At 40.9% G+C, this 26,709-nt stretch overlaps 2 protein-coding genes across 5 annotated transcripts in view; one reads left to right on the forward strand and one right to left on the reverse strand.

Annotated features, from left to right (window-relative positions):
• Positions 1–5,293, forward strand: part of METTL24 (methyltransferase like 24) — a 72,074-nt gene extending 66,781 nt beyond the window's left edge. Inside the window, exon 5 of the mRNA XM_082216812.1 lies at positions 4,526–5,293. Within this exon, the coding sequence (XP_082072938.1) occupies positions 4,526–4,840 (315 nt within the window). The 3' untranslated portion in view covers positions 4,841–5,293. The remainder of the gene's footprint in view (positions 1–4,525) is intronic.
• A 725-nt stretch (positions 5,294–6,018) lies between these two features.
• Positions 6,019–26,709, reverse strand: part of CDC40 (cell division cycle 40) — an 89,368-nt gene continuing 68,677 nt past the window's right edge. For all 4 annotated transcript variants that reach the window (XM_082216774.1, XM_082216775.1, XM_082216773.1 and 1 more), the window contains 12 exons: positions 21,681–21,764; positions 20,922–21,061; positions 19,418–19,514; positions 18,075–18,214; positions 16,212–16,286; positions 13,910–13,955; positions 13,011–13,112; positions 12,259–12,374; positions 11,928–12,061; positions 8,969–9,045; positions 8,541–8,685; positions 6,019–7,897 (listed from right to left, as the gene is read on the reverse strand). In XM_082216774.1, coding sequence (XP_082072900.1) covers positions 7,720–7,897; positions 8,541–8,685; positions 8,969–9,045; positions 11,928–12,061; positions 12,259–12,374; positions 13,011–13,112; positions 13,910–13,955; positions 16,212–16,286; positions 18,075–18,214; positions 19,418–19,514; positions 20,922–21,061; positions 21,681–21,764 — 1,334 coding nt within the window. In that variant the 3' untranslated portion in view covers positions 6,019–7,719. The remainder of the gene's footprint in view (positions 7,898–8,540; positions 8,686–8,968; positions 9,046–11,927; positions 12,062–12,258; positions 12,375–13,010; positions 13,113–13,909; positions 13,956–16,211; positions 16,287–18,074; positions 18,215–19,417; positions 19,515–20,921; positions 21,062–21,680; positions 21,765–26,709) is intronic.

Raw genomic sequence — 26,709 nt, forward strand, 5'->3', positions numbered from 1 at the left:
GGTGTGTGTGTTGTTCACAATGTTGTTGATGCAACAATAGACCGTCCGCACATGATTCTGCTTTATGTGTTGTTCGGTGATGCTTCCCCATTGTTACTGCAATTATTGTCATCTGGAGACACAGCAAAAGCTGGACAAAAGCAGTAACACACAATCCTGGAACATTCCCTGTTTAGGGAAGTTTTTAATGACTGATGTTTTAATGTATTTTTAATCTTTTGTTGGAAGCTGCGCAGAGTAGCTGGGGAAACCCAGCCAGATGGGCGGGGTATAAATAATAAATTATTATTATTATTGTTGTAGCATGGAGAGTTTTAGGATAGGCAGCAACTGGAAATGAAGCAGTATGTCCATCCCAGAACTTCTGTAGGAGCAAACAGTATTGAAAATGGGATCACACATTGCTGCATGTCAGGGCATTTTTGTGACAGTAACTCCCTATATGGAATACCAGCACCTGTTCTTTTGCTGCCAATGGCAGCTGTTTTATTCTGGCACAGCAATCCTATCAATATATGAATGCCAGCACCTCTTTTTTTAAAAAAACCCCAAAACCAAGAAACCACTGAGCACCTAGATCCCATCATGAGCACAAAGCACCATGAATGCACCATGAAAAGGATGTCTGGATGCACCCTCAATGCATTTCCTTGTCATTTTCTGAACCACACAAGTTTATTTTTTAAAAGTGGATTTGTTGTGCTAGGGTGAAAGAACAGCTTAATCCACTTTTATTGTGCAAACCTGAAGGTCTGGTATGTGACAGAAACATTTCCACAAAAGACATCCTGTCACTGATGGAGTGGAAAGGGGGAAAAGCCAAGTGATTCTTATTTATGTAAAAAAGAAAAGGTTGCATTTGCAGGTGTGTAAGAAAAGGGAAATGCTTGTATGATAAGGCAGATATCTAGTTACAATAGTTATGCAAACTGGAAACTCCCTTAAATTTTTTACCATGCTGTACACCTGTTTTTCTATAAAGCAAGAGACCTGTGGCCTTCCAGGTGTTGTTGAACTTTCATATGTTTCCCCTAGTATGGCCAATGGTCAAGGAGGATTTGAGCTGTAGTCTAGCAACATATGGAGAGCCACTGGTTATTTACCCCTCCTCTAGGGTCCCTGAACCAACTGCAAAGGAGAAGAGGATCTCTATGCTTTCAATAGTTGTGCAAGAGAGAAAATCCTGGAAATCGCAGCTTGTGAGACAAGTAGTAGCCGTTGAAATTCCCTCCTCTTCTACGTAACTATTTCAGTAAGGGAGATGTCCCTTTCTTCTTATTTAAAACCATGTGCAAGCATGCAGTGTCAGAGAGAGAGATCTGGCGTTGAATCCCTCCTCCCTTCTGCCACTGCAGCCTCCAGCATCTTGGCTCTACCAACACTGGAGCTCTGACATCAGAAGAGCCAGAAACAGTATGCGTTGGGGCAGTTTTGAGAAAGGACTCGGAATCAGCTTGGTTCTGAAGAGTGCAAAGCTGTCTCAGCCACCAGGGATTCCCTAAACCTAAACGAGGATGACATGTGGTCTACTTAAGGAGCTCCTTTAAACCACTTCCTTGTTTTTCCCCTCCCACTGGAAACAGTGGGCGGGGGGGGGGGGGAGAGAGAGATGTTTCTTTTAAAATACCCACAAAATTGATGGAGGAGCATATTTTTCTCTGAATAGATCTTAAGATACTCCTATTCAGATATACCTGGTTACCTTATATGTCACATGGAAACATAGCAACTAGTGAGATGGGTGTTTACAGAAGGCACAAGAACTTTAATGGTTAAATGTGTCGCCTGTGGCTTAATGTTTTTGCACAACTGCAGGAACTAAACTAATTTTTCAAGTGTATCTTATGATACTTTTAACATTTTACTAAATGCAATGCATATTCACCATTTATACATTTCCACCCCTCCTCTCTCTCGACCTGTATCATACTGGCTAACAGCTGTTAGCATGAGATGCAGCTGTTTCTCCACTGAGCTGAAACTGATGAAATCCCTCTTGGAATTCTAATTGTAGGGCTAATTCAATGGCGTGTGTAAATTCTACATGTGGTGGATCATGGCAGTGAGTCTTGGGCCTTGCCCAGTGGGGCTTCCCCCGCCACTCCCTATCAGGCTGCTTATTGTGAATGACCTATGTGCAAACATTCCTGCACAAATAGGCTTCCTCTGTTTCATGAACCATCTATTGCTTTTGACTGCAGCAGATGTATGGTGTGAATGAATCCTACCTGTGTACGAATGAGCATATTTCCCAAGTAGTCTAAATTCTCTTTTTGTTTGGGGAGGACAGTTTCCCCCTGTACCGTATTAAATATGGGATGTACAATATCTGAACCTTTTGTTACTTGTCCCTATACAAAAAAAGATTTAAGACCTAATACACCAAACAGATGTCTTATGGATGTCATTTTCAATTGCCCTAAGTAGGAGCTTGCTGCCTACTGCATGTATTGAATTATTTTCTGTATGGGATCCCACCACACAAATAGAAAAAAGAGCAACCACCAGGATTGCCCAGGTGAAAATCCACCCACTCAGTAGGTCACTACACAAAAGTAGTTCACTGGGTGGGCACATTTGCTCTGTCAAGCAGCCCCCACAAAGAGGTTGCACTGTCTGCTCTGACCCTAATTTAATTATTGCAGGCAGTTAATAGGTATTGAAGAGTTAAACAGGGCATGAAGCAAAATCATGCAGATGGCACACACAGCAAAACTGAGATGGCACAACTGAATTATCACCAGATGGAGCCTGGTGACGAGTGCATGCTTTTCTTCATCTTCCAAGATGGACTTTTTCTTTTCTCCTTTTGGAAGACATAAACTGACAGCTGTGGATCTGGGTGGAGACAACAAATGTCTGACGTGAATACTAAGTAGTCTAGGTTCTCTTTCACACACAGTAAGGAAATTGCTATGAATCCTCTTCCGCAAAAGCATTAATAGGGATTTTTCTTTGGCAGTAGTAGCAGTCCTGCAGTAATTAATATACTTAAGCAAACATCTGCATAGCATTCCATGTTTGTACTTCTTCTTTAGAAGAGACGAGTGCCTTTCAGATGTTTGACATCCAGTCTCAAGGGAATGCTCTAGTCCTGTTTAAAAAAGCAATCTATAAGCTTAGTTCCTTTAAATAGCCTTGCATGATCTAGGGACTATATAGTAAAATGTACCACACTGGGATATTTAAGAGCAACTCATTATCCTGGAGTTTGGTGCTCACAGCCATGAGCCACAATCATTTCCTTACCACTTCCACTGATGTCTCTTGTTTTCCATAGTCATGTTCCACCTGAAGCCAAAGGTTCAACACATACTTGACTCTGCTGTTGAAATAGTGGAATTTGAAAGTGCTGAACTTTGGCTGGCTCCTACTCCTAATGATTGTCATTTGTTGTAATTGCCTTTAGATCTGTTGGGGGCATAGGCAGTGCAGGGGCTAAGGAAGGAACACCAGTCACCATACTTGAAATAATTTTCATGGGAAATGTGGATGCTATTGTGACATTTGCTTTTCAAGTTCCACATTAATAAAGTCTCTTCTTTTGGTTCCTGATAGTGACTTTTGCTTTCACCAGGAGAGACTATGACAAGATAGAGGATTTCCTTTTTCTCAAAATGTTCCATAGATGCTAATGGCACAATCTTACAGACATCTACTTAGAAGTAACTCACATTTAGTTCAATGGGACTTGCTCCCCGGCAAGGATTGATGCCTAAAAGTCAAGTTATTTGCGACTGTTGAAACTGAAGCAGTCAGGAACGAATTTGTATTTAGGAATGAATCGAGTGCCCATGGAAATGACAGATAGCACTTCATTCAGCCAAGTCAGTCAAAAGGGTAGTCAGGACAGCTGAGCAATCTCTATTGACAAACTCTTGGCTGGTGCATCTCTCTGTGCTGTAGGGGTGGGTGTGTGGTCTTTTATTTGGGAAGTCTTCTGCATGATAATTTTCATCAGGTTATCTATCATTATTGTGTTATATGAAAGGGAGCATGGATGTTCCAGTGGCTAAGATACAACCAGTATCAGCACAGAGAACTGTTCAGTTACATCAGGATCCACACCTGGAAAATGAATTTATTAGTAGTGCATAAAATACTATGCACAGGACCCAACAATATGCCAAGAGATATGATGAGGCTGCTTCTTCTGTTCCCTGCAGCCCCCTCCATCTCCTCCAGTGGCCCACCAAACTCCAAAGCAGATTGCACGGGGGGGGGGGAGGGGCTGCAATGAAGAAAGGAAGCATAGGTCTTATTTGCACATGTAGAGGTCAGTTGTGCAAGGGGGACACTGATCTCACTATAATGCATGTCTCTGTTTTCTAATAATGAGTTCTTTTATACCTCCTTTGCAATCACTTTTCTGTGGTAAATAATCTACCATTCTAACCTCTAATAATCACATGGAAATGGCCTCTCTGATGAGGCTTGATATATTAAATACACAGTTGATTCATATGACAGTTGATTTATGAAACAAGGAGCCTGTTTTTCATGCTTTCCTGTCATACTGTTACAGATCGATATCCTCAAAGCAGATATGGAAAGTGCAGAGTGGAAAATTTTGGAAAACCTGATCCTAGAGGACGTTGTGGAACACATAGGGCAATTGGTCTTGGAAATCCATGTTCATTGGCCAGGATTTGAGGTCAGCGGCAATGACAGCACTGTGGTTCGGTACTGGTACAGTCTCCTCAAAGAGTTGGAACTGAAAGACTTCAGGCTTTTTCACACTTACAAAGACTTATCAAAACCACAGATGTTCCTAAAAAGGGAAGCCTTCAACGCAAGTAGTTGTTATACACTGAGCTGGGTGAATACAAGATGGAAATAGGGGCTTCGGCCTATGGAACAGAACTGTGACTCATCCCCTTCAGTGGTACTATTGAAGGTGAGTTCAGAGACGCACTGTCAAAAATTACCCAAAGTGCAAATACAGCAGCTGTGGTATATAATAAAAATATATTTTTGTTCCCCAACAAAGCAGGAAGGCATAGCTTCTATATATCAGGCTTCCTCAAACTCGGCCCTCCATATGTTTTGAGACTACAATTCCCGTAATCCCTGACCACTGGTTCTGCTAGCTAGGGATCATGGGAGTTGTAGGCCAAAAAACATCTGGAGGGCCGAGTTTGAGGAAGCCTGTTCTATAAATTCAGGCTTCAACTCTTCTAAGATAAAGTATTTTGTTTACTTTATCTATGCACTTGGCTGCTGCCTAGCCCAAGCCTGTTGAGATGTTTTCATCATCATACTGATTAAAAACTCAAAATGTGTGGAAAATAAATTGTTTCTTCATGGCTGAATAGCACCCCCCCAAAAAAAAAGCTGTCTTAAAATACTAAGCTTTCTTCTGTGGGGCGGGGGCTAAGGTTATCAGGATGGTGGTTTACAACATATGCTGTTATTAACTGCCCGTCATCATGTGTGAAATGTGTCTGTTTTGGTCCATGACCACATTTTTAGAAGCAGCCATGCACAACTACAAAACAGTTGTGTAAATTCACACAGCAACAGCCAAGGTTTTCAAAAGGCAACTCAGATTGGGGCTTCTGGGGGAATTAAGCCCCCTGCAATTGGCCTATCTGAATCCTCCCAAAGTGGCACACAGGTGCCTGCATGCTTCACACCCATGGGGCAAACAGCTGTTTGAGGAGGCATGTGGAACTGGGACTATGGTAGCAATGATAAAAGGTGAAACCTTTCCCCTCTCCATGCTATGACTCCACTACAAACGCCCCCCAAACAGCTGATTTTAAGTTTAAAAAACAGTGTGAGATCATGCCTAGTTAGGCCCTTAGATGAAGCACATGTAGCAGTGGGTGAGCAGATGGGAAACACAAATTTGGCAGCAGCAATTTATTGATGCATGTATTTAGAATGAAAAAGTAGTTGCGTAGCTATAATGCTTCATCCACTATAAATGCCATGTTACCAGAAATGCGTGAAGCGGTTCTAGATTTCTGAAGATGCTGCACACCTTCAACTGTAGAAACGTACAGCACAAAGAAATTCTCCCACAATATTTTAATATAATAAATTCAATGAAAGATAAATTTACACTCTGGCACTGCAGAAAACTAGGCAGTTACAACTTTAATACCAAATAAAGAGTAAAAAAGAAAGGAAGGAAGAAGCAGCAGCCACCTGCAGACAATGCTAGAGATGTTACACTAAGCTGGTCTCCATCTTTTAATATAAAACATTTATTAAAAATAAGATCTGTAAAAAGGAGGATTGAGACATATGTACAGTAGTTTAGCACAAAACACATAATTCTATGAAATAAAAATAGATATTAAAGTGCCCATTTACAAGACATAGGTGGTCACATGGCAATGAAGCTGCAATGTGCTTTCAGTTCTACCTCTTGGAAGCATCTCCACAAAGGCAGTAATTCACTAATTGCACAAGCTCCACTGGCTGAATGGGGCTTATGCTAAAACAGCATTTGATGAATTACTCGTTAACTGTCTTCTATACATATATACATAATATTCTTTGGATTTATTTCATTATAAAAAGAAAATCTTTGAGTAAGAATAGAAACCTGACTTGTCAATAATAAGTATAAAAAAGGAGTCATGATAAAAATGAAGAGTTTCTTAGCATGTATCCAAATCCATGCATCTGCAAATATAATGGGATTGAGAAAAGGTGGTGGAGGTGAGGGAGCATAAATTGTATTTCCTGTCCCATCTCACCATAAACAGCCTGTCCCTCGGTGAATGGAATGGGTTGTGGTGTTGGGGGCTTACAGGAAGGGTGTGGATTGCTGAATATTGGGCTCCTGCAAAAAGAAGGTGCCCCACCCAATTTTTGGTGACTTCTGCTTTAGCCCCCATGTGCTGCAGCCCACCACATTCAGCAGCAAGCCCTAACACCCAGGAAAGGCCTTTTGGTAGTGGGAGGAGCTATTAAATGTACCTCATGCTCATCACCTTTTGTAAGCATTTTTCTGATCTAACCCATTAGCTATATCTATCTGCTCCACAAAATGGATAATGGTGAAGAAAAACACCCAGGACTTGATGGAACCCATCTTTGAGCTAAACATAGCAACAGATAGACATCCTCTGCCTATCTGGGTCTCTGCACTAGGCCTTTCTTCATATTTTCAAGCTGGGCTGTTGGGTTTGAGGGGATTGCCCTCACAAAGAAACAACAACCGTGTTGCACATATAAAATCTTTGTGTATTTCAACATGACCAACAACTGCTGTTAAAATACAAAAACAATTCTAACAACTTCTATTATACTGTACACACACACACACACACACTCAGAAATATCCAATGTATTTGGAAATTTGAGAGTACTGCCAAACAGTATTTATAAACAGGTGCATCATCTTACAATGCTGAAATGAAAACATTTTTCTCCCAAATTGTGCACTTTCGAGGATAGAGTGAAGCTTATGAAGCTTCATGAACACAAAGCTAGACACAACTCTCCTCAGTTTAATTTAATTTTAAAATATCTTACAAATGATATTCCATTTAGACCACTTCATTTGGTCACTTTAAGCTTACAATAGTTTCAGATGAAGTCTTCTGAATTCCCCATATGGTATATGTGCACTGTAATACTGAAATACCTGAGGCAACCCATCTTTATATTCTAATGTCAGGTCATCTTTGTTGCAGAATAGGTGTTCCAAAATCTCAGGTGTTCACCAACTGATGAGAAGTTTAGAGTTCTCCAGTATGGCCTTCAGTCCCACAGCTTAATAAGACCATCCCATCCACAAGTGATTACCTTGGATGTCTCATGTGGGTGCCAAACGGCACCTATACAGACTTTGTCATGGGCTTTTAATCGACTGTATAGTTTTGTTGTCTTCCAGTCCCAGATGTTCAGTTTTCCATCTGCATCACCTGATATCACATAGCTTCAGAGAAAAGAAATTAAAAATTGCTTCAATCCATTGAAACCAAATTTTGAAGGGTTATGTCAAAACACCAAAATACGGTTTAACACAGAAAGCAGATGAAATATTAATTGCTTTCCACTGCAGGGTTTTTGCGATGAATTACGCTAATCACAATGGCCTCAAAAGTTACCTGCCCAGCAGTGGGCTGCTAACAAGATGCTGTGTGCATCAGTTGCCCAACTGGTTGCCGCTGTGGTCAGTATCACCATGCAAATCAGCTGCTCAAAAGGGTTAAAATAATTAAACCAATTTCTCCTCATGTTGCCCCATCATATGACAAGGAAGGTGAAGACAACCCCCAATTCCTCCCCTCCCCCTAGATTCTGTCAAAAACGAATGGTACCAAAACATAGGCTCAGCACTGCTAGTATTGGGCAACCACATGTGCAGCCTTGACTACTGGATGGAGGAACCTGGACACTCATCCTCCTCCCTAATCTGGAATCACTGTTACAGACTATACACATATGAGGACTCCTTGGACAGTTTAAAAACATCTTTTAAATCACACTAGAGTCCAAAATCAGACCATAGGAAAGTCTGAAAATCAAAATGGGACATGATAACCCATAATAGCCAGATGAACTATAATGAAGCATACCTCATGTCAGGTGAAAAATCTACTTGGCAAGCATACCCAGCCACCATATGGCCCTTGAATATTTTCTTTTTATTTAGCCTGAATCTGTTTTGCGCTCCAAAAATCAAAATCTGGTTGTCCATCGATTGACAAGCCAGCCACTTCCCTGTTAAGAGTAAAAAAAAAAAAAGGAATGTTAAATGTCATTCTTAAAATAAATTCATGCACTTAGATTTCTACATCTGATATCCATAGTACATTTAAAAAAATAAAGCCCCAATTTTGCATTCTACAAAGACACACAATCTGAGACATGGAATTATGAATTATTTTAGTTGTAATAGGACTTAACATGGATTTGTAGTCTGCCATAAATATGGAGCCTCAAGCGCTAAATTCTAAAGCAATAAATTATTCTATGAGAGGCCTAAGAAGATACGTTGGCTTACCATTTGGAGACAAAGTCACTGCTGGCATTGAGTGCATACTTGGTTCTGCTATGTATTTGAAATCTACTGGTATGTCCCTATGAAAGAAGACAAATATATGGATGAAATACTACAGACATACACCTAGTAAACAAAATTAAGAGATGAGAGGGGCCCAGAGGTCTGCAGTCTAAATGTGTTTACTTGGCTATTGAATTCTGCAGTGTCTAACAACGCCATGTGTAATACTTACTTTCTTTCTCCCTGTGTTCCAAATTTAGGAAACACAATCTCCTTCAGTGCAGAAAGTGGGTGGTCTAATGCCTAACCATTTTGAAGTGAAATGAGCCCCCTGCCCTGGACAATGTTGTGGGGTTTCTGCATTCTGTCATACAGTAGTTTGCCAGTTAAAGCAAAATGTGACCACCTGCTCATGAAAAAACCCTAGCCTCAAAACAGCAGTTGAGCCCTGAAAGTTTGAAGGTATCAGCTGGAAATAAACAAAAGAACAATGGAGGAGGAAGGAATCAGCTGGCTTGAGCTTCTAACAGTTTATAGTGCATTGGATGGGGTAGGGCAGCAGTGGGAGATACCTCGCCCACAGGCCTAATTAGGCCTGCCATTTGGCCAAGCCCCACTCACCTGCCCTATACCAGATGTCATAAATGACAGCTGGTGTGGGGCAGCAGCATTTTCCTCTCTCATTCTCCAGAGCTCCCCTCCCTGTGTAAAACAACAACGTGCACTCAAGTTTGGGCCAGGCAGCCAGTTTTTAATCTGACCCCTTTGGCATTATGCGCACTGTGGAGGTGGTTTTTAGGAGGGCTGGAAAGAGAAGAGTTGGGGAGGAATCTCTTTACCTATCCTTCACAAACCCACACTATGTCACAAGACACCTGATTCTATGCTAGCTGGAGCCCTGAAAAGGAACACTCCTGGGTATGCACTGCAGCACTTTGTTGCAGATCTCTATAGTTCTTTATTTTTGAATAATGATCTAGACCAGGGGTCAGCAACCTTTTTCAGCTGGTCCACCGTCCCTCAGACCATGTGGTAGGCCGGACTATATTTTGGGGGGCAAAATGAATGAATTCCTATGCCTCACAAATAACCCAGAGATGCATTTTAAATAAAAGGACACATTCTACTCATGTAAAACACACTGATTCCCGGACCATCCGTGGGCCAGACTGAGAAGGCAATTGGGCCACATCCGGCCCCCGGGCCTTAGGTTGGGTAGGGAAGCTTGAACCGTGGGCTAATGGGGGAGGGCAAGGCTCAATCCTGTTGGCTGCTGCTTCACCATCACTATGAATAGTTCCTAGTAATATCTCAAGATTTACAGAAAGAAAAAGGCAGCATTCAACATGATTTTCTTGTTTTTCAAAAATAAATAAATACTTGAAAATAAATACATGGGAAGATCTGCCGCAAGTAGGAGAGAGTTAAAGGACTTCAGCACACTTACATGCTTCTGTACAAAGAATAAAAGATTTCCCACTAGAATTTCCTTTGCTTCATGATTCTGCTCAAGGCATTTAACTGTTTAGTTTTGGTTAACTAAATGGTCTTTGGAAACTCTTGAGAATTGCTATGGCTGATATAAATATCATCAGCGTCTGTGGGTGGCACTGAAGATTTAACAATGCAGAAACCATTCATTACACAGCTACATTAACCTCCATAATATTTACATACATCACATTAATGACAAATTAGATGGAGTGTAAATGCTCTCATGAAGGTTAATTGCAGCTTAATTTTGTTCATATAACCATGAGATCATATAAATTCAAAGTAATCAAATTCTTCCCTCTTATGGCAAATAACGTCAGTACTTCATGTCCAGCTTTTATGCAGCACATCATTAAAAGAATCCTACACATTTTAGATAAACTGCACATTTATTTGTTTTTGTTTAAAAAAACAAGTAACCCTCACCCTGAAGGGCACAGCAAATCTGAGTAGACAGGATGTGAGGGCCCTCAACCGATCTCTCACTCACTATACCAAACATTCTGCTATTTTGAAGTTTATTATTCAACTTCAGAAGTCATTAAAATGAAGTCAAAATGTCCCCCAAGAAAGATTAGAGCAGGAGCCCAGTGCAACAGCACTCTTTTCCACTTGAGATTCGCAGCAACTGATAGTTAGAGCTATACCACTTCGGATAATGGAGGTAGTACAGACACTAGGTGTAATTGTCAGTCCATGAATTTCTCCGTTTGCATTTACTGTGATTTCTGTATTTCATCTACCCATTCCTCGTGGTTATAGTAAATGTTCATATGGCCCTTAAGCATTGTGAAGTGGTACTGGTAAAGCCAGTAGGTGGTGCTCTTTCCCCAGAGTCAATAACTAACCAAAGCCCAAACAAATAATTTTATTGCAATGGTTCCATTTAAAAAGAAAGAAAGAAAGAAAGAAAGAAAGAAAGAAAGAAAGAAAGCTGACTAAAAATGTCTTCATTCTGATAATTCCAGTCTCTGACCTGGAAGTAAAATGTTTGTGTCTTGGCATCCTTTCTCGAATTATCCAGTATTTGACACAACACTGGAAAACATACTCCTTTATTTGCCATATTTGCCCATTGTTTCTTTGACAACATCCCCTTTAAATGTGGAGTAAACTGTGGTCCCTCCTAAGTTTTATCTCAGGGCTGGTACAGAGATGCAAGCTAACCATGGTTTAGGAATCAGGCCATGTCACTGTCTCAGCATCATCAATTCCAGAGAAGGGGAGGAGTCTTGTGACTCCAGGTCCTAAAACTTAGATTCTACAGCATAAATTGCAAAACCAAGTCGAGAAATTACTAAACATTCTGGATTGGGTAGACTCACAGGAAAGAAGTCTAAAGTTCTGCAACCAGTTGGCATCATGGCTAAATTGAGGGGGAAAGTATAAAGAGAATACATTCACTACTCAAACTGTATTTTCTTCCTCTCTAATAAAAAAGTCAAGACACAATTTTTTTACTTACCATTCCCAGACTCTTAAACTCTTGTCATCAGATGTACTCACAAATCTTCTATTCTCATCCACGAAAACAATGGTGTTAACAGCACCTAAATGCCTATCATACTCCTGAACAATTTCTCCACTTCGAATATCCCACTGCAAGACAAATCCAAACAACTCCTTAAAAATGGTGAAGAAAATGATCCATTTTTAAAAACCAAGTATTTTGTAACAGAAATAGCCTATTATTACTGCAACAATAGGAAAGGAATTCTGGTTAAATAGTCAATTGGTTTGATCTTCAAATTGTTTCTGCATGATCTTTACCAAATACTCTGAATTTTCTAACTTACCTGTACAATTTTCTTATCTGACATTCCTGCTACAAAAAGACTTTGCTTATCTTCATCTGGATTGAATTTGACACAGTAGGGAACTTTCCTGTTTGTGAATCTTGAAATACACTGTCCTAGAGAGGGGAGGGGAGGGGAAACAGATCAATGAAGAGGAAGAGATTCACATACCCAGCTTCTTCGTTTTGTTGTAGCTGTTGGGTTGTATGGTGGGATGACAATTTTGCACATAATAAAATAAGCCTCAACCTATATTTCTGATGGGTGTGCCATTTGCCTTACATCCAGATTACCAAACCCAATCCACTGAGGGCCATTTCATGCAATACAAAGCAACAAACCTAGTTTTGCCAACAAATATAATTTCTGCAGTACAGAAATATAGGCAGTTACCCTCAAACCACTCTAACTCATCTAACTCAAGATTGTTCACAGTGGTCCTGATTGGCAGTGAACTCCCCAGGATTCAGACAATGGTGTTTCCTAGCCCACCCTGAAAATGCCAGAGTGTCAAGATGTTCTATCACTGAGCTATGTTTCCTTATCCTATTTGATAAATACACCCTTATTCACTTTTGAACCAACCATTTTCCAGAACGGTTTAAATGCATCCAAAAAGCAAAGCTATTCTAAGATGATAATGCTGTACAGGGATCTGCGCTCCTGCCACCCTGTTGCACTTTTAACAGTTGTATTTGTCATTCACAAAAATACAGGTATCAGAAGAGGAAACATAACAAGCATTCGCCTACCTGTCTCCGTGTCCCAGAGTTTAAGATACCGATCATATGCAGCACTGAGAAACTGAGTCCCAGCATTGTTAAAGCATATATCTCTAACAGCTTTACTGTGCCCTGCAGGAGAAATATATATAGTATTAGTAGGAAAGGGTACCAGACGTTTTTCTTTTCGGTACTAGGGCAGTTGTTGGACGCGCAGTGTCTGTGATTTGCAATATGGCTCAGGCACTTTTATCTCCCCCTCTATTCAGTCCTCCCATCTCCATTGCCCCTGCTTCCCCTTAAAAGCAAGCTATTCTATCCAATTAAGAGCACAAACCATTTGGGCTCAAGTGCTGTGACTGTGGCTCTCAATCCAACACTGGAAACTAGGGATACAGCACCTTTTTGCGTAAGCAGTTCTCAATTCAGCAGTGGCTGCGCACAGGGAGGCCTAGATCCACCTGTGCACCATCCCTCACTAGGGTCAGGGTGTCCTTAAGCTACTTCACGTGAACCATAGTTTTTAAAATGTAAGTGGAAAGAGATGCTGAGCAAAAATACATACACTTCACGTTAATGACCCCATTCTAAAAACAAGCAGCCCTGAAGATCGGGGGGGGGGGGGAGAATAAGCTATTTGTTGGGGTGGGAGCTTCCCTTGCCCTCCCCTCTGGTACCACCCAATTGCTTTACTTGGGAGAAACGTGTGTTTAGCTATGTACCACACATGAATGAATGAATTGTACCGCAGGGAGGATTTTAAACTACCATGCTCAATAATTATTTTCTTAGCATCCATCACTTCTAATTATTCCCTTGAGGCACACATTAATATTTGGACATATTGCTAAAGGCAGCACACAACTGGAATCTGACGCAATTATCATTTATTAAAAAGCTGATTTAAAAAAAAATAAAAAAAGTATTACCAATGAAAGTTCTTAAGCATCTTCGTTCACCATATACTTCCCAGAGCTGATGGGTGGAAAATACATTTTACAATATGGTTTAAGGAAGACACAAAATGCAAGTAGAACAGCTAATGCACACGACTTATTATTTTAAATTAAACCCATCTTATTTTTGCCTCATTTATGAATCGCTTCCCATAAAATTTCTTGAAGCAATTCAACAAAACAAAACCCCTGACCATTAGGTCCAGTAGTGACCGACTCTGGGGTTGCGGCGCTCATCTCGCTTTATTGGCCGAGGGAGATGGCGTACAGCTTCCGGGTCATGTGGCCAGCATGACTAAGCCACTTCTGGCGAACCAGAGCAGCGCATGGAAACGCCGTTTACCTTCCCGCAGGAGCGGTACCTATTTATCTACTTGCACTTTGACGTGCTTTCGAACTGCTAGGTGGGCAGGAGCTGGGACCAAGCAACGGGAGCTCACCCCTTCGCGGGGATTCAAACCGCCGACCTTCTGATCGGCAAGTCCTAGTCACTGTGGTTTAACCCACAGCGCCACCCGCATCCCTAAGAAAAACATACATTTACACTATTTCAAATCCAGTACTGTTAACATTCTTTCTTGGTTAAAAAAGCTTTAGAACACCTACTGAATGAAAAGCTATGGTTTTTTAAAAAGTAATTCCCATAATATAACAAAACAGGTACAAAATGTAATTAACTGTGTGATTTGAAAAATGTTATACCAACAGAACTTGCTGGTTCATAGGATATTCACAGAACTACTTCTTGGAACTGCGTTATCAACAAACAAGGGAAGCAGTAATGGAGAAGGAAAGTGCAGCTGCATTGCCACGTCTACCTCTCCCCCCATGTCTTAGTACATATTGAATTGTTGGCACCCGCCTGTCTTGAGAAACATACTGCTGCGTTTGCAGCACCAAGGTGACCTCGCGGGGCGCAATCCTGGGTGGTGTGTAGGGGGTTCCTGGGCTGCCCAGACGGACGAGACCCCTCTCTCAGCCTCACTCATGGGGCCCAAAGGAAAGCAGAGCAATACATTTGGCACCAGCTTGGTTGCAGGAGTTGCTGGAAGGAGGCGTACAAGGCACCATCCTACCGTCTTAAGGACTCCACTCCTGATTTGTGTAGGTTTTACTCCTTAGCACTTTCTTCTCTCGACAATATCCGGCAAGGCAGCAGAGAACAGTTATACACTTTTGAAAAAACAGGGTCACATTTTCCACTGATCAAAAGAAATTAAGATAAATTGAATAAATACTGCATCCCTAAAGAGAGAAAACCAGTGTAATGTAGTGGCTAGTGTGGTGGACTGGGACATAAGAGAACTACTACATGCTGTCTCAATTAACAGCAGTTTTGGAAAAGCATAGCCTGTACCACATACTTTAGTTGAGTAGCAATCCACTTTCGAGCTCAAACACAAACAGTAACATGTGAGGTGCATCTTCCATGCAAAGGTTTGCATGCATGACAGCCCATTTCTTTTGCAGCCCCCTTTCAGGAATTTTTTAAATGTAGAAACAGCACAAAACTGGGCTGTTATGCACGAAGGCCTCTGCTTTATGGAGAGGCAGGTGTGCATTTCTTTCCCTCACTTATGGAGATGGATTGCTGCCTGTTTTGAGCAAGGTGTCAGTGCAGAGTAGCTGAACACATGTCAGACATCTATTTGAAGTCATCATTATTGAAGGAAACAGAAAGAAACAGTAAAGGTTACCAGAATACAGTGGTGCCCCGCAAGACAAATGCCTCGCAAGACGAAAAACTCGCTAGACGAAAGGGTTTTTCTGTTTTGCGTTGCTTCGCTAGGTGAATTTCCCTATGGGCTTGCTTCGCAAGACGAAAACATCTTGCGCTTTTTTCTTAAAGCCGCTTGAAGAGGCGCAGTTGCGACGGACCGTGCTTCGCAAGACGAAAAACATCGCAAGACGAAAAGACTCGCGGAACAAATTATTTTCGTCTTGCAAGGCACTACTGTATATGACTTGACCTCTACAGGCTAAGTTAAAGCCACTGACCAAGGAGATTCCCCTCCCCACACAAAAAGTTTGTACGGCGGCCTGCTTGGTATATATTTCTTCTTGTTGCTTTACAATGATCAAAGCGTCACTGTATTTGTTTCATGATAAACAGAAGATTCCATCATAAACCTGACCTATTACTTTAGCGCAACAAAAAGGCAACAACTGAATTTCCCTTGACATGAGTGTGGAAGGGGAGGCATATCCCAACATGTTTTGATGTGAATTTAACCATCTGTAGGCAGCAGTAAGTGTACTTTCTGAAGGTACTCACCTTAATTTTACAGTCCATGGAAGAAGACAACAGCAAGTGGCCAGAAAGAGGAAACAGTCTGACAGCGCTGACTCCCTTATAAATAAAAACAACTATGAAATAGCTACAAATATTTTTCTTTTCTTTCCAAACTTGTTCATATTTAATCCTATAGGAGACATTCATTGTTAAAGGGTGGCTGCCAATGCCACTAACTTAGCTGTTGGCGCAGCAACAATTCTGTTTGCTGATTCAACAGGTCGCTATCTTGATACTACTGAACAGAGTAAGTAGCACAAGTTGCACTGGTGCCCACCAAACCTCTTAACAAAGAAACGTGTACTGTGTGTTTGGAAAATGGGTTCCTTTTCAAAACATTATCAATGTTTTGAAATCATGCTGATTTTTATTCTCACCCGATTTTTATTCTCACCGCTGAATAAAAGGCTCTGGTTGTTGCTGTTGTTTTTAAGAGTACAGCTTTATCAGTGGAATTCCCCCCTCCTACCCCCACCCCATGCATGGTTCTTGGGGTTCTCCCAACCCAATTTGGGGACAGTACAGTGGAAAGATGGAGGGCACAAGGAGAAGGGGAAAACAGAGGATGAGATGGTTGGACAGTGTTCTCGAAGCTACCAGCATGAGTTTGACCAAACTGCAGGAGGCAGTGGAAGACAGGAGTGCCTGGCGTGCTCTGGTCCATGGGGTCACGAAGAGTCGGACACGACTAAACAACAACAGGGCACACACACTGGGGGTAGTTTTGTTGCACTACTGGACTCATTGCACTGGCTTTCACTAGCGCAACAACTTCATTGACACAGGCTCATAGTTTCATATGACATATAGAAAAAGCCTGGGAGTAACTACTAAGCAGGCACTCCAAATCTAACTGAATCAAGGTTTTGCAGGTTTGTCCATGGCTTTGGGGGCCCTAATGGATTCAAGTTAAGCATACTGCATCTAAATGACAGCTATATGTGCTAAAGTTTGAGGAATACTTTCTGCCGTTCCATTCCCACCATCTCTAAGTAGGCATCTGAATTTGTATAAGCTCCCTAAGAAAGTCTCAAAGATTAGCAACATAAAATCACAGAAACACACTTGTAATTCTACAAAATGTACAGTGAGGACTACCAGTGCAAAATATATAAATAACCTCTGAATGAATAAGGAAACACATTTCTCAAAGCCAGTTTAGTTCACTAACAGGGACCCATGACAGGGAATTATTAGTTAGGAGAGTAACTGGCTGAGAGAATTGCATCTCAGGGGAGTTGTGTGCTTGTATCATGGCTTAATGGTGAAAGAATGATGGCCTATATAGAGTGTGAAATTAAATACTCATAGTTCCGAATATAGCAATAAGGTTTTCACACACCATTAGCAAACGAACACTATTGTGCATCCAATGACACCGGTCTAAACTATGGGTGAGAACTGGGATAATGCAGAGCCCACTCCTGCCTCCACTGCAGAGGAACCTTACCTAGTGGCAAAGGAAATAATTTGGCAAGTTTAGCAACTGGCTGAGCCACCATACAGTGCTGCATTTGGAAGACTTTGGACATTCGACCTCCTATTTCTCCTTCTCACCCCATATTCTGGTTGTTCTCCCCACCCACCAGAGAGGATTTGGAGCCAGCACGGGGGAAAGTTCAGCTGTGCTAGTAGTCCTTGTGCTGGCTTCTGCTAAGAGAACTGGGCAGCTGAATCTACCCACAAGTGTCTCCACCTATATAGGATCGCCAAGTACTGAATTAATACAAGCTGGCACATGAAATAAGTTTGTGCAAGGGCAATTTTTGAAATTGGGGGGAAAAAAATGATGCCGGGCCCATAATTATGAAACAAAGAAAACTTAATATTTTAATTGTCTCTTACCTTTGTATGACCAGACCATACATGGATCTGTTTCTTAGGAAGGTAGCATTTCTCAGGGGGTACTGTTGAACGTAGGTTAACCCCAACATCCTGAGGAACATGAAGATAGGATCTCCCTTGATAGTCATACATGTCTTTGACTGCAAAATAAACAAAACAAAATTAGAACATGCAGATTTACCGTCTCCCTCAAATATGACACGAATGAAATCAGTTTTAGGACACAATGGTGATTAAAATGAATAATCTACTAACTGCACAGCTCAAAAACTAACTACTCCTGACCAGATACACACATTCATGATCTTAAATACTTTATTCTAGTTGGCTTTTTCATGCCTCTTAGATGACAATTTAAATCTCCATAGGCTAAAATGCTATACCCAACGCTGTATAATATTTATGTTTAAAATACCCAGTTCTGTATGAAGAAACATCAAAAGTGATTTGACTGCAATGTTAGGTTTTTTTTTATTGGTTTATGAAAATCCAATGAGAAACAATTCAGAAATCCTGTTTGCAATTTCTGCACACCCCTTGCAGTCTTCGACGAAGGCACCAAGCAGTGAAATGTACATTAAAACACTGCATGTAACTTCAAATTTCAAAGTTAACTTGCAAATTATCATTGCATTTGTGGTGATGGGCAAGAGGGTTCTATAAAAAAGGAGATGTGAATGAAGTCCTGCCACATGTGTGAATCTCAGGAGAGATGTGACAAAGAGAGGAGCGAAACATTAGGTTAAGAAAATGCATGATGTAGAAGTGGGGAACAAAAAAGACTTTTCTCCATAATCCTATGAATTGCTTCCACATCAGCAGCAAAATTCAAAATGACAATTTCAAGCCTTTATAGTCAACAATGAAGCCTACATTCGTATATCGTCAAAAATGAGGCAAGATCAATATGTAATGATCTAAAAGTTGACAAAAGTAAAGATTCAAACGATTAAGTTTGATGTGGTACAAATGACAGCCAAGAAAAGGAGGCTGCCAAATTAAAATACAAGGAACTGACATTTGAGATGAATATACAAGCAAATGACATTTCCACAGTGTTCCCAATAATACAATCTGCCGCAATCTAAATTTAACCACATCTTGAAATTCTTTCCGGTGTTACCAGAAACAACAAAACCAGGCTGTTTCTAAGTTTCTTCCTTACTGAAATCCCCCTTGTGTCTCTGGCACCATGTTTTCTTTTAGAGATCGTTTCTTCCTATGTGGTATGCTGCAAGAAGAACTAACATAGCGTATAAATGACAACATCTATTATTCCTGATAAACAAGTGTTTGAAAGTAGATGCAGGAAATGCAAATCAGCTGCTAAAGAAAGCACTTACCATGCAAAATAGTCTTCTCTTCTCCAGGCTTATCATCTTCATGTTTGCCTTTCTTTTGTCTCTTTGCTGTTATTTCATCCAGTTCCCTCTGTTCTTCCTAAGTAGCCCAAACATGAAAAATTACCAGACTTGTTTTTACAACAAAATCTAGAATATTTTCACTGAATTCACTTAGTTTCCAATTTTAATGCTATTTAGGGGGGGGAAGGTCAAAAAAGCATGTTAAACAAAAGGTCAGTAAACTATTCAGTTTAGAAACAAGTTTTCGCAAAATAAATTCTAAACATGTTTCCCAATTCTGATTCAATTCATTGCTTATATAGTCAAACAGCAACAGCCATACACAACTCCAAAGTCTGCAGAAGTCAAAAGGTGGAACCCCAAAAGCAGTTCAATATGAAGTGAGCAGAAAACCAAGTAGAGGGTGAAATGAAATTGACCAGCTGGAAATAAGGAGGGAGGAAGAGGTACAGGTATAAAAAGGGTAGGGAGAACACTCTTACTGACCTGATAAGTAATTTATTGGCTTACAGCAAGACGCTAATTTTAAGTAGCACCACTGAGATGAAAGTGATAAATGCCTACAAAAATCAATGGACAAATCCAATGTTTTACTGTATCTGGGACTGGAAACAGTGGCATGTCCCATACCTTCACGCAGAAATCACTCTGATCACCTGCCACCACAGTGAAGATAGTCAGGGCATATGTGCGGGCTCAGAGACTGAGTAAAAAAGCATGGCACTTAGAACCCACTTCAAAATATGTTGCTCTAGCCACTGAGCTCTATAGTTGGGTCTCCAAGCCTCCGACACCCTGCCGAATAGTTTCCCTTTATGGCAGTGTCAGATTCCTCTCGTTAGGAACTAAGTCAGGCAGAAGGAAAATCCAGACACAGAACAAGAGCCTCCTGAGAAAGGCACCCAATATTGAGACAGGAAGGGGGCAAATGTTGCTAGGGGGACAAGCACCCAATGGAGAAGAGATCAACCTTGCTGCTGCTTCAAGAAGCAGCAGTTTCTGAATGGAAGGGAGCAATAGAAAGCACACAAATGGCCAAGAAGGAACAGCAGAGATGCACATGTACAATATAAAAGAATTCAGCCCAACATGGTGGGTAGACACAGTTAACTCTGCACTGGCCACTTCTTGCTTTGGGCCCACTATTGGCTCCAGCTCCCCACCACCACTGGTGTGCAGCCCTGGCATCTCCTGTCACTTGCTGCACCTTCAGAAAGATTGCCCAAATAAACCTACACTGATTCTGACAAGGGGAACTTTTCAAGACCCCTCCCACTGCAGCCCTCCGTGTCCCATCCCCAGAGTCACCAGAAGCTCAGGGGACTCTCAAGGCATTCAATACAATAAAAGCAGCTGGAGCTGGAAGGGAAAGCCAAACACCCTGATGCAAGATGTGAGGAACTCCCCTAAGACCACACATGGGATCCCAGACTAAGCATCACCACTACTATTCTACTTCGAAGAATAAACAAGGGGTGCTCACTTCTGAAGGTTTTGCAACATCCTTTTCATCAACATATTTTGCCCACGGTCCCAAGAAGCCATCAATGTTAGATGCATCATTCTCTTTGAATTTCTTCCGTTTCTCCATTTTCTTTTGTCCTGTTTCAAACACAGTCAGACCTGTAGGCAGTAGCAAAAGTTTATGTCTAGGTTCACTTTAAGAACAACAATGTATTATTCCACATTCCACACTTCACCATTCCACTTGAATCATTTCAGTGTTGTCAGAAAAGAGAGAATGTACTAGATTAGGGGAAGCTGAGGCTTTTGTGTGCAATTGTTGGCCTTGGACATGCATCTTCAAATGATCTGTCAAACAAGAAACAAGCACTGCATGCAAAGTGAATGGTAGCTGTAAAATCACAAGATGATAAACCAATCAGCTCTCAATACGCTATATTTTATTAGCCTTTCTAGAGAGTTGTGCCTTCATTGGCAACTGACTTATCGCCGCCTTCTGCACTCTCCAATGAAGAAACATCTAAGATGCAAATCTTGTTAGCATTTTGTCAAGAAGTTGAGATACACACAGTTCTTTACACACTATGCCTGACTTCTGCTATGTTCCAGAAGCAGTCCCTTTGTATGTCCAACATCAGTCGCTTAAAAGCACCTCCCTACTTAAGTAAACTACTATTTCATCCACTATATAGAATTTATTTTAAACATTTTGGTAATGCACACACACACAACTGATTGAACTTTGTAATTAGGCGACGCTATAACAAATATTCTTTACCTTGATTCTTTTCAGCTTCTTCAACAGAACCAATATATTTAGTAGGGACTTCATAATTATCTATTGAGGGATCCAAAGCATATCCTGTGGAAGGACAAAACCATAACATTTTAAGATTCACCTCTTGTGGAATATTTTTATTGGCAGAGCTCCAGTTTCAGCCACCAACTCTCAGAAGACCTTTACCCTGAGGACACATCCATCACAGTGAAGCCAAAGCACAGCTTAGCACAAAGGAGCAGACATGCAGCTTTCTGGAGAGGCAATTGTGACCGCTTTGCTCCTCCCTGGCCATTTTGCTGTTGCACTGAACTAAGTCATCATTCAGCTTAGCATGTTGTTTGAACCCAGAATACAAAAGTGTGCTTCTTTCAAACCTGATTTCCCCAAGGGAAGGGGACCTTCTGGATGCCAGAGAAGGCCTCTGTAGGGACAAGTGCCCCTGTGCCTGCCATGCTAGCAACCCTTTCACATGGTGGATACATGAGAATAGCTTCATAGTTTATAGTCAATTCTATCTTAATTCAGATAAAGACAGAAAGTAGGCCAATAATAGCTTGGGTGATGTGGCAGGCCTCAACCAAAAGTATCTATTACTAGGTGCCAGTATATTAATATGACAGCTACTAGTCATGGATCATCTGCTATAGAAGACGGGATCACTTTGCTTTCAGCAAAGAATGAACTGTTTAAACAAAATTCTCAGTCTGTTTATCAAAGCTGAACATAGCAGACTGTTCTTGAATCTGCTACAACCAATGAAATACAATGTTAACTTGTTCACAAGAACAGAGATTTGCACGCCCTGAGCTTACAGTAAACTGACTCAAAGTGGCAGATATTAACAACCTTAATGACCCTGTCAAAAGGCAGCATACAAATATAATTAACTGACAAACCTACACTGAATAATAGTTTTAGAGTGCAATCTGCTTGCCTAATGAAAGTAGCAACTCTCCAATCCAACCCAGAGTCTGGTCAATTGCCAGAACCTAGCTGGTGAGGTGGGTTTTCATGAACAATTTGCAAGGGCGACCATTGTAAATGACAACTGTCTGGATTTTACTATTCTGATGAGAATTCCACATAAATAAGCCAAGCATTATAGAACCCAGTTTTATGCTGAGTGAGGTCTTTGCATGGGGGCCGAGGAGCCAATTTCTCAGTAGATTCAACTTCACAGTTCTTATTTAAGGCAGAAATGCCAATTTGGATATATGTCAAAATCAATACAGCAGCTTATTTGTCCTCTCACTGTATTGATGCCATTTCTGGGACTATTTGTTTGCTCCCTCAAACCGAGTGATCGTGAATGGAGCCACTGGGTGAGATTTAATCTTCAGCGGGAGCTGTGTTCTCTATAGCCGCCTGCATTTCATTCAGCATCTTTTCCTTATGAAAAGGACTTTGAACAACTCCTACTTTATGCTGAGAATGTGAAAGAGATTCCTATCTTTTTTTCCTGACAGAGACTTCCAAATGCAGCTGTAAGGGGAAACCTGCTGTTTTAAAAACAGACCTCTTTTTATGTAACTGGTCTCTGCTTAGAACCTTTGACTTAACTCCCCCCAACCCAATTACAAATAAGCAGGCCTACATGCGGTTCACCTTCCCCGTCACTGAGAAGTGAACCTGAATAAAATGAAAGATGAACACTGTATGGTTTTAGTCTTTAAAAAGAAGGAGACATTTGTGAGACTGCGCTGCCTTCTCTTCCCCACCTTCTCTGTGGCAACAGAACTGACTCAGCCGTGGTAAGGACACAAGCATTAAATTGCCTTTGGGAGGTTACAAGCAAATGGCAAGTTGTCTAAAAGCACAGTCCAAAAACACAAGATTGACCAAGAAGGATCCTTTCCTTCCTTCCTATTTGACATAAAACACCATGAAAGTGATGCGGTCAACACAAGTATGTGGCTGCTAATAAATACTATTTGTTTCGGTGACATCCGGTCTATAAATGCTATCACTGCAAGATGGAATTATCCGCAGTGCCACTGGCCAGCATGCATGCTGACAAAAGGCAGCTGAATGGCTCCCTTCCAAATGAAACCACAGAGTTTGTCTATCCACACAAAGGTCAAGCTCAGGGTAGAATAATCCACTGGCAGCATGAAACTTGCTTCAATAATGCAGCAGGTAGAATCTTGCTTATGGATAGTAGAGAAATGTTTTATTACTGGTCAGAGTATGGAAAAAGAATACTCTCCCTTCTGATTCCCAGATATCGCTCTCCTTCTATATATCCCCTGAAAATAAAATGCTCCTCTGCAACCTGACAGCAAAATCTTGAATGTAATGACTGGCTACCTTCCTAAAAGCGAAGGACTTCAACGGCCTTGACAAAGCATAATGGGTATAACCATATTTTAGCTGGTGAAGAATAAGTTCTGAATGAGTGAATATTGTCAAACATACTATAATGCTCTTTCTAGGTTGAAACATAATGTACCTACTTAAAGACAAAATGCAAGAGTTGGGGCAAAATTGAGGCTTTGTTCTTTTTTTGCTACTCTGAAAATAAATTCTAGTCCCTAATGTTAGCGTAAGGACTATGACCAGCTACCAGCACTGTGATGGTGGAGCACTAAGATGGGCCTGGAAGACAGCCTAGCATCTGGATGAATTAGATTTATTAGTTCCTACTGCCAACATCCTAGCGTATTTTATTAGCCTGATGGAACTGGACAATGGTGCCTTTGTCTTATGCTAGCAACATTTTAGGCATGAAGTGCATTCCTGTGCAAAGAAGCTTGCATTCTTGGAGACAGACAATATGTCCTTCTCTGCACCCTGGTATTTAGAAAATTATTTTATTGTGGTTTTACAGAGAGAAATCGCTCACCATGTCATGGATGCAATAGGAAAGCAAAGTATTTTTCTTCTTATAAAGTACACTGAAACCACACCAATATTTAATTCCAAGGCAACATGCACATATCCCCATATATATAGACATTGCAATGGTGCATTAAGGGCTATCTTTGGAGAGCTCTCCGAAACAGTAAAAGCAGATGGGAGATAAAAAAATTCTCCACAGATTGCTATCCATTCTCTCTACTTTCATTTACAACCATTTTCAGACATCATATTGGAATAGGCATTCGTGATTAGCAGATTCCAATGGCTTTGGGATTATTTGTAAAGCTGGTGCTGCTCAGAAATGGTTGCCCTCTTATGTGTCTTGTTTGTTGTTATGTAATTTTTGTTTATTTGAAAAATCTCAGTTAAAATGGGACATTACTCTCAGAACATCGGAGGCTGCCTCATACCAAGACTAAGGCTACGTTTGGGTCTGGACCAGAGGCTCCAGCTGGTGCAAAAAGCTGTGGCTAGACTGATGATAGGGACAGACAATTGCTCCCACTCGGGTGCTTAAAAGCTTCCACTGGCTGCCTGTATATTGGCTGCCCATAGGCTAGGTTCAAGGCTCTGGTATCATTTTACCAAGCCCTTAACAGCTTGGGTCCAGGATACCCTAAGGACCACCAGATTCATTATATCCGTTCCTTATCACGGAGTTCTTTGGGGAATCACTATCAGCAGATCCTCATGGCTCAGATGCACAGCCTGGATCCACCAGAAGCTGCTATGGACTCAATTCTTCCAGCTGAGATTGCACAGGTCCCTCCCTGTTGGATGCCCAGCAGCTACTGAAGACTTTTATTGTTATTATTTCTGCAGACATTTTAACTGTGTTCTGATTTTATAGTTGTAACTGATTTTTATGTTCATTATACTGTGCTAAATCACCTGTATACTACTTAAGAGATTACTGTAATTAGTCCGCATATAAATTGTTGAAATAAAGAAATAAGTCTGTCTGTCGAGCTCAATATTAGCTACGCTAACTAGCTGTGGTTCTTCAGGGTTTCAGACAAATGACTTTCCACGCCCTATCTAGAAATGATGGAACTGTACCTGGGACATTCTGCATACAAGCATGTGCCCCATCAATGAGTATTCTCTAAAGAATAAAGGACAGGGTCTTCCTTTTTCTATGTAGCCATTCTTTTGGTTTCTTGAAGATGCTTCCTCCCTCTACTTGCCACAATCAATTGACTGTCTGACAGTCAATTGCTTAAAGCAGCAACACGAGGCTTATGGAATGGACACAGGGAGTCTTTTTAGACTTCAATCTTTTTGCACAATGTTTAGATGTACTTCTTAGAATTTCTGCCCTTGTGTTCACTACCACTATTGTTGTGAAATTCCTGTTCACTGATCCTCTTTCAGAGGACATCTACAAAATAATCTCAAAAGCTATTGAATAGTAAAATACCATTCACTAGTTGACACTTCCTTTAAGTTACTCTTATAAGTAGGCTTCATTTTTCAAAGAAGCTGCTAGTGGATGTCAGGATCGAAATCGTAGCACACAAAATTCAGAAAATATACAATACTCTTCGTGATATTAACTACCACTTGAATTAACAACAGCACTGCTCCACTTTCTCTAGCAGCATTTCACAATTGGAACAGATCGGGTAACCATAACTCCTGGATAACCTAGCAGTTTCCAGGGGAACCAGCATGAAAAGGGACGGCATTAATGGTTCTAGGAATCAAAGCAGCTTCTGAAGAGACAAGAGTTTGGAGGCATGTCTTGCAGATATAGTATGCTCTGTACTTATTTAGTTATTTTAGGAAAATACATCATAACCAAAACACTTATCTCACCATGATGCATATGTTGGAGCAAGTGCAGTTCAATCTCAACAGCGCTCTCAACTTACATTAGAAGGTAGAAATTATTACTATTACTATTATTTAAATTCTGGATACTGCCCTATACCTATAGGTCTCAGGGTGGTTCACAAAATACAGAACAAAAATAATTAAAACAATTAACAATACTAATGTATACAAACTAGTAGAAAATACACTCCCCAGTGAAAGCCCTTAAACCACCCCCTAGCCCACAAATACAAATAAAGAAATCCAAATTATCATATAGCAAATATAAATACAAATAAGTAGTTGTGGCATACTTTAACATACATTTAGCACATAGTAATTAAAATAAGCT

Source organism: Podarcis vaucheri (assembly GCF_965113315.1).
Source record: "Podarcis vaucheri genome assembly, chromosome: 3".
Classification (NCBI taxonomy): Eukaryota; Metazoa; Chordata; class Lepidosauria; order Squamata; family Lacertidae; genus Podarcis; species Podarcis vaucheri.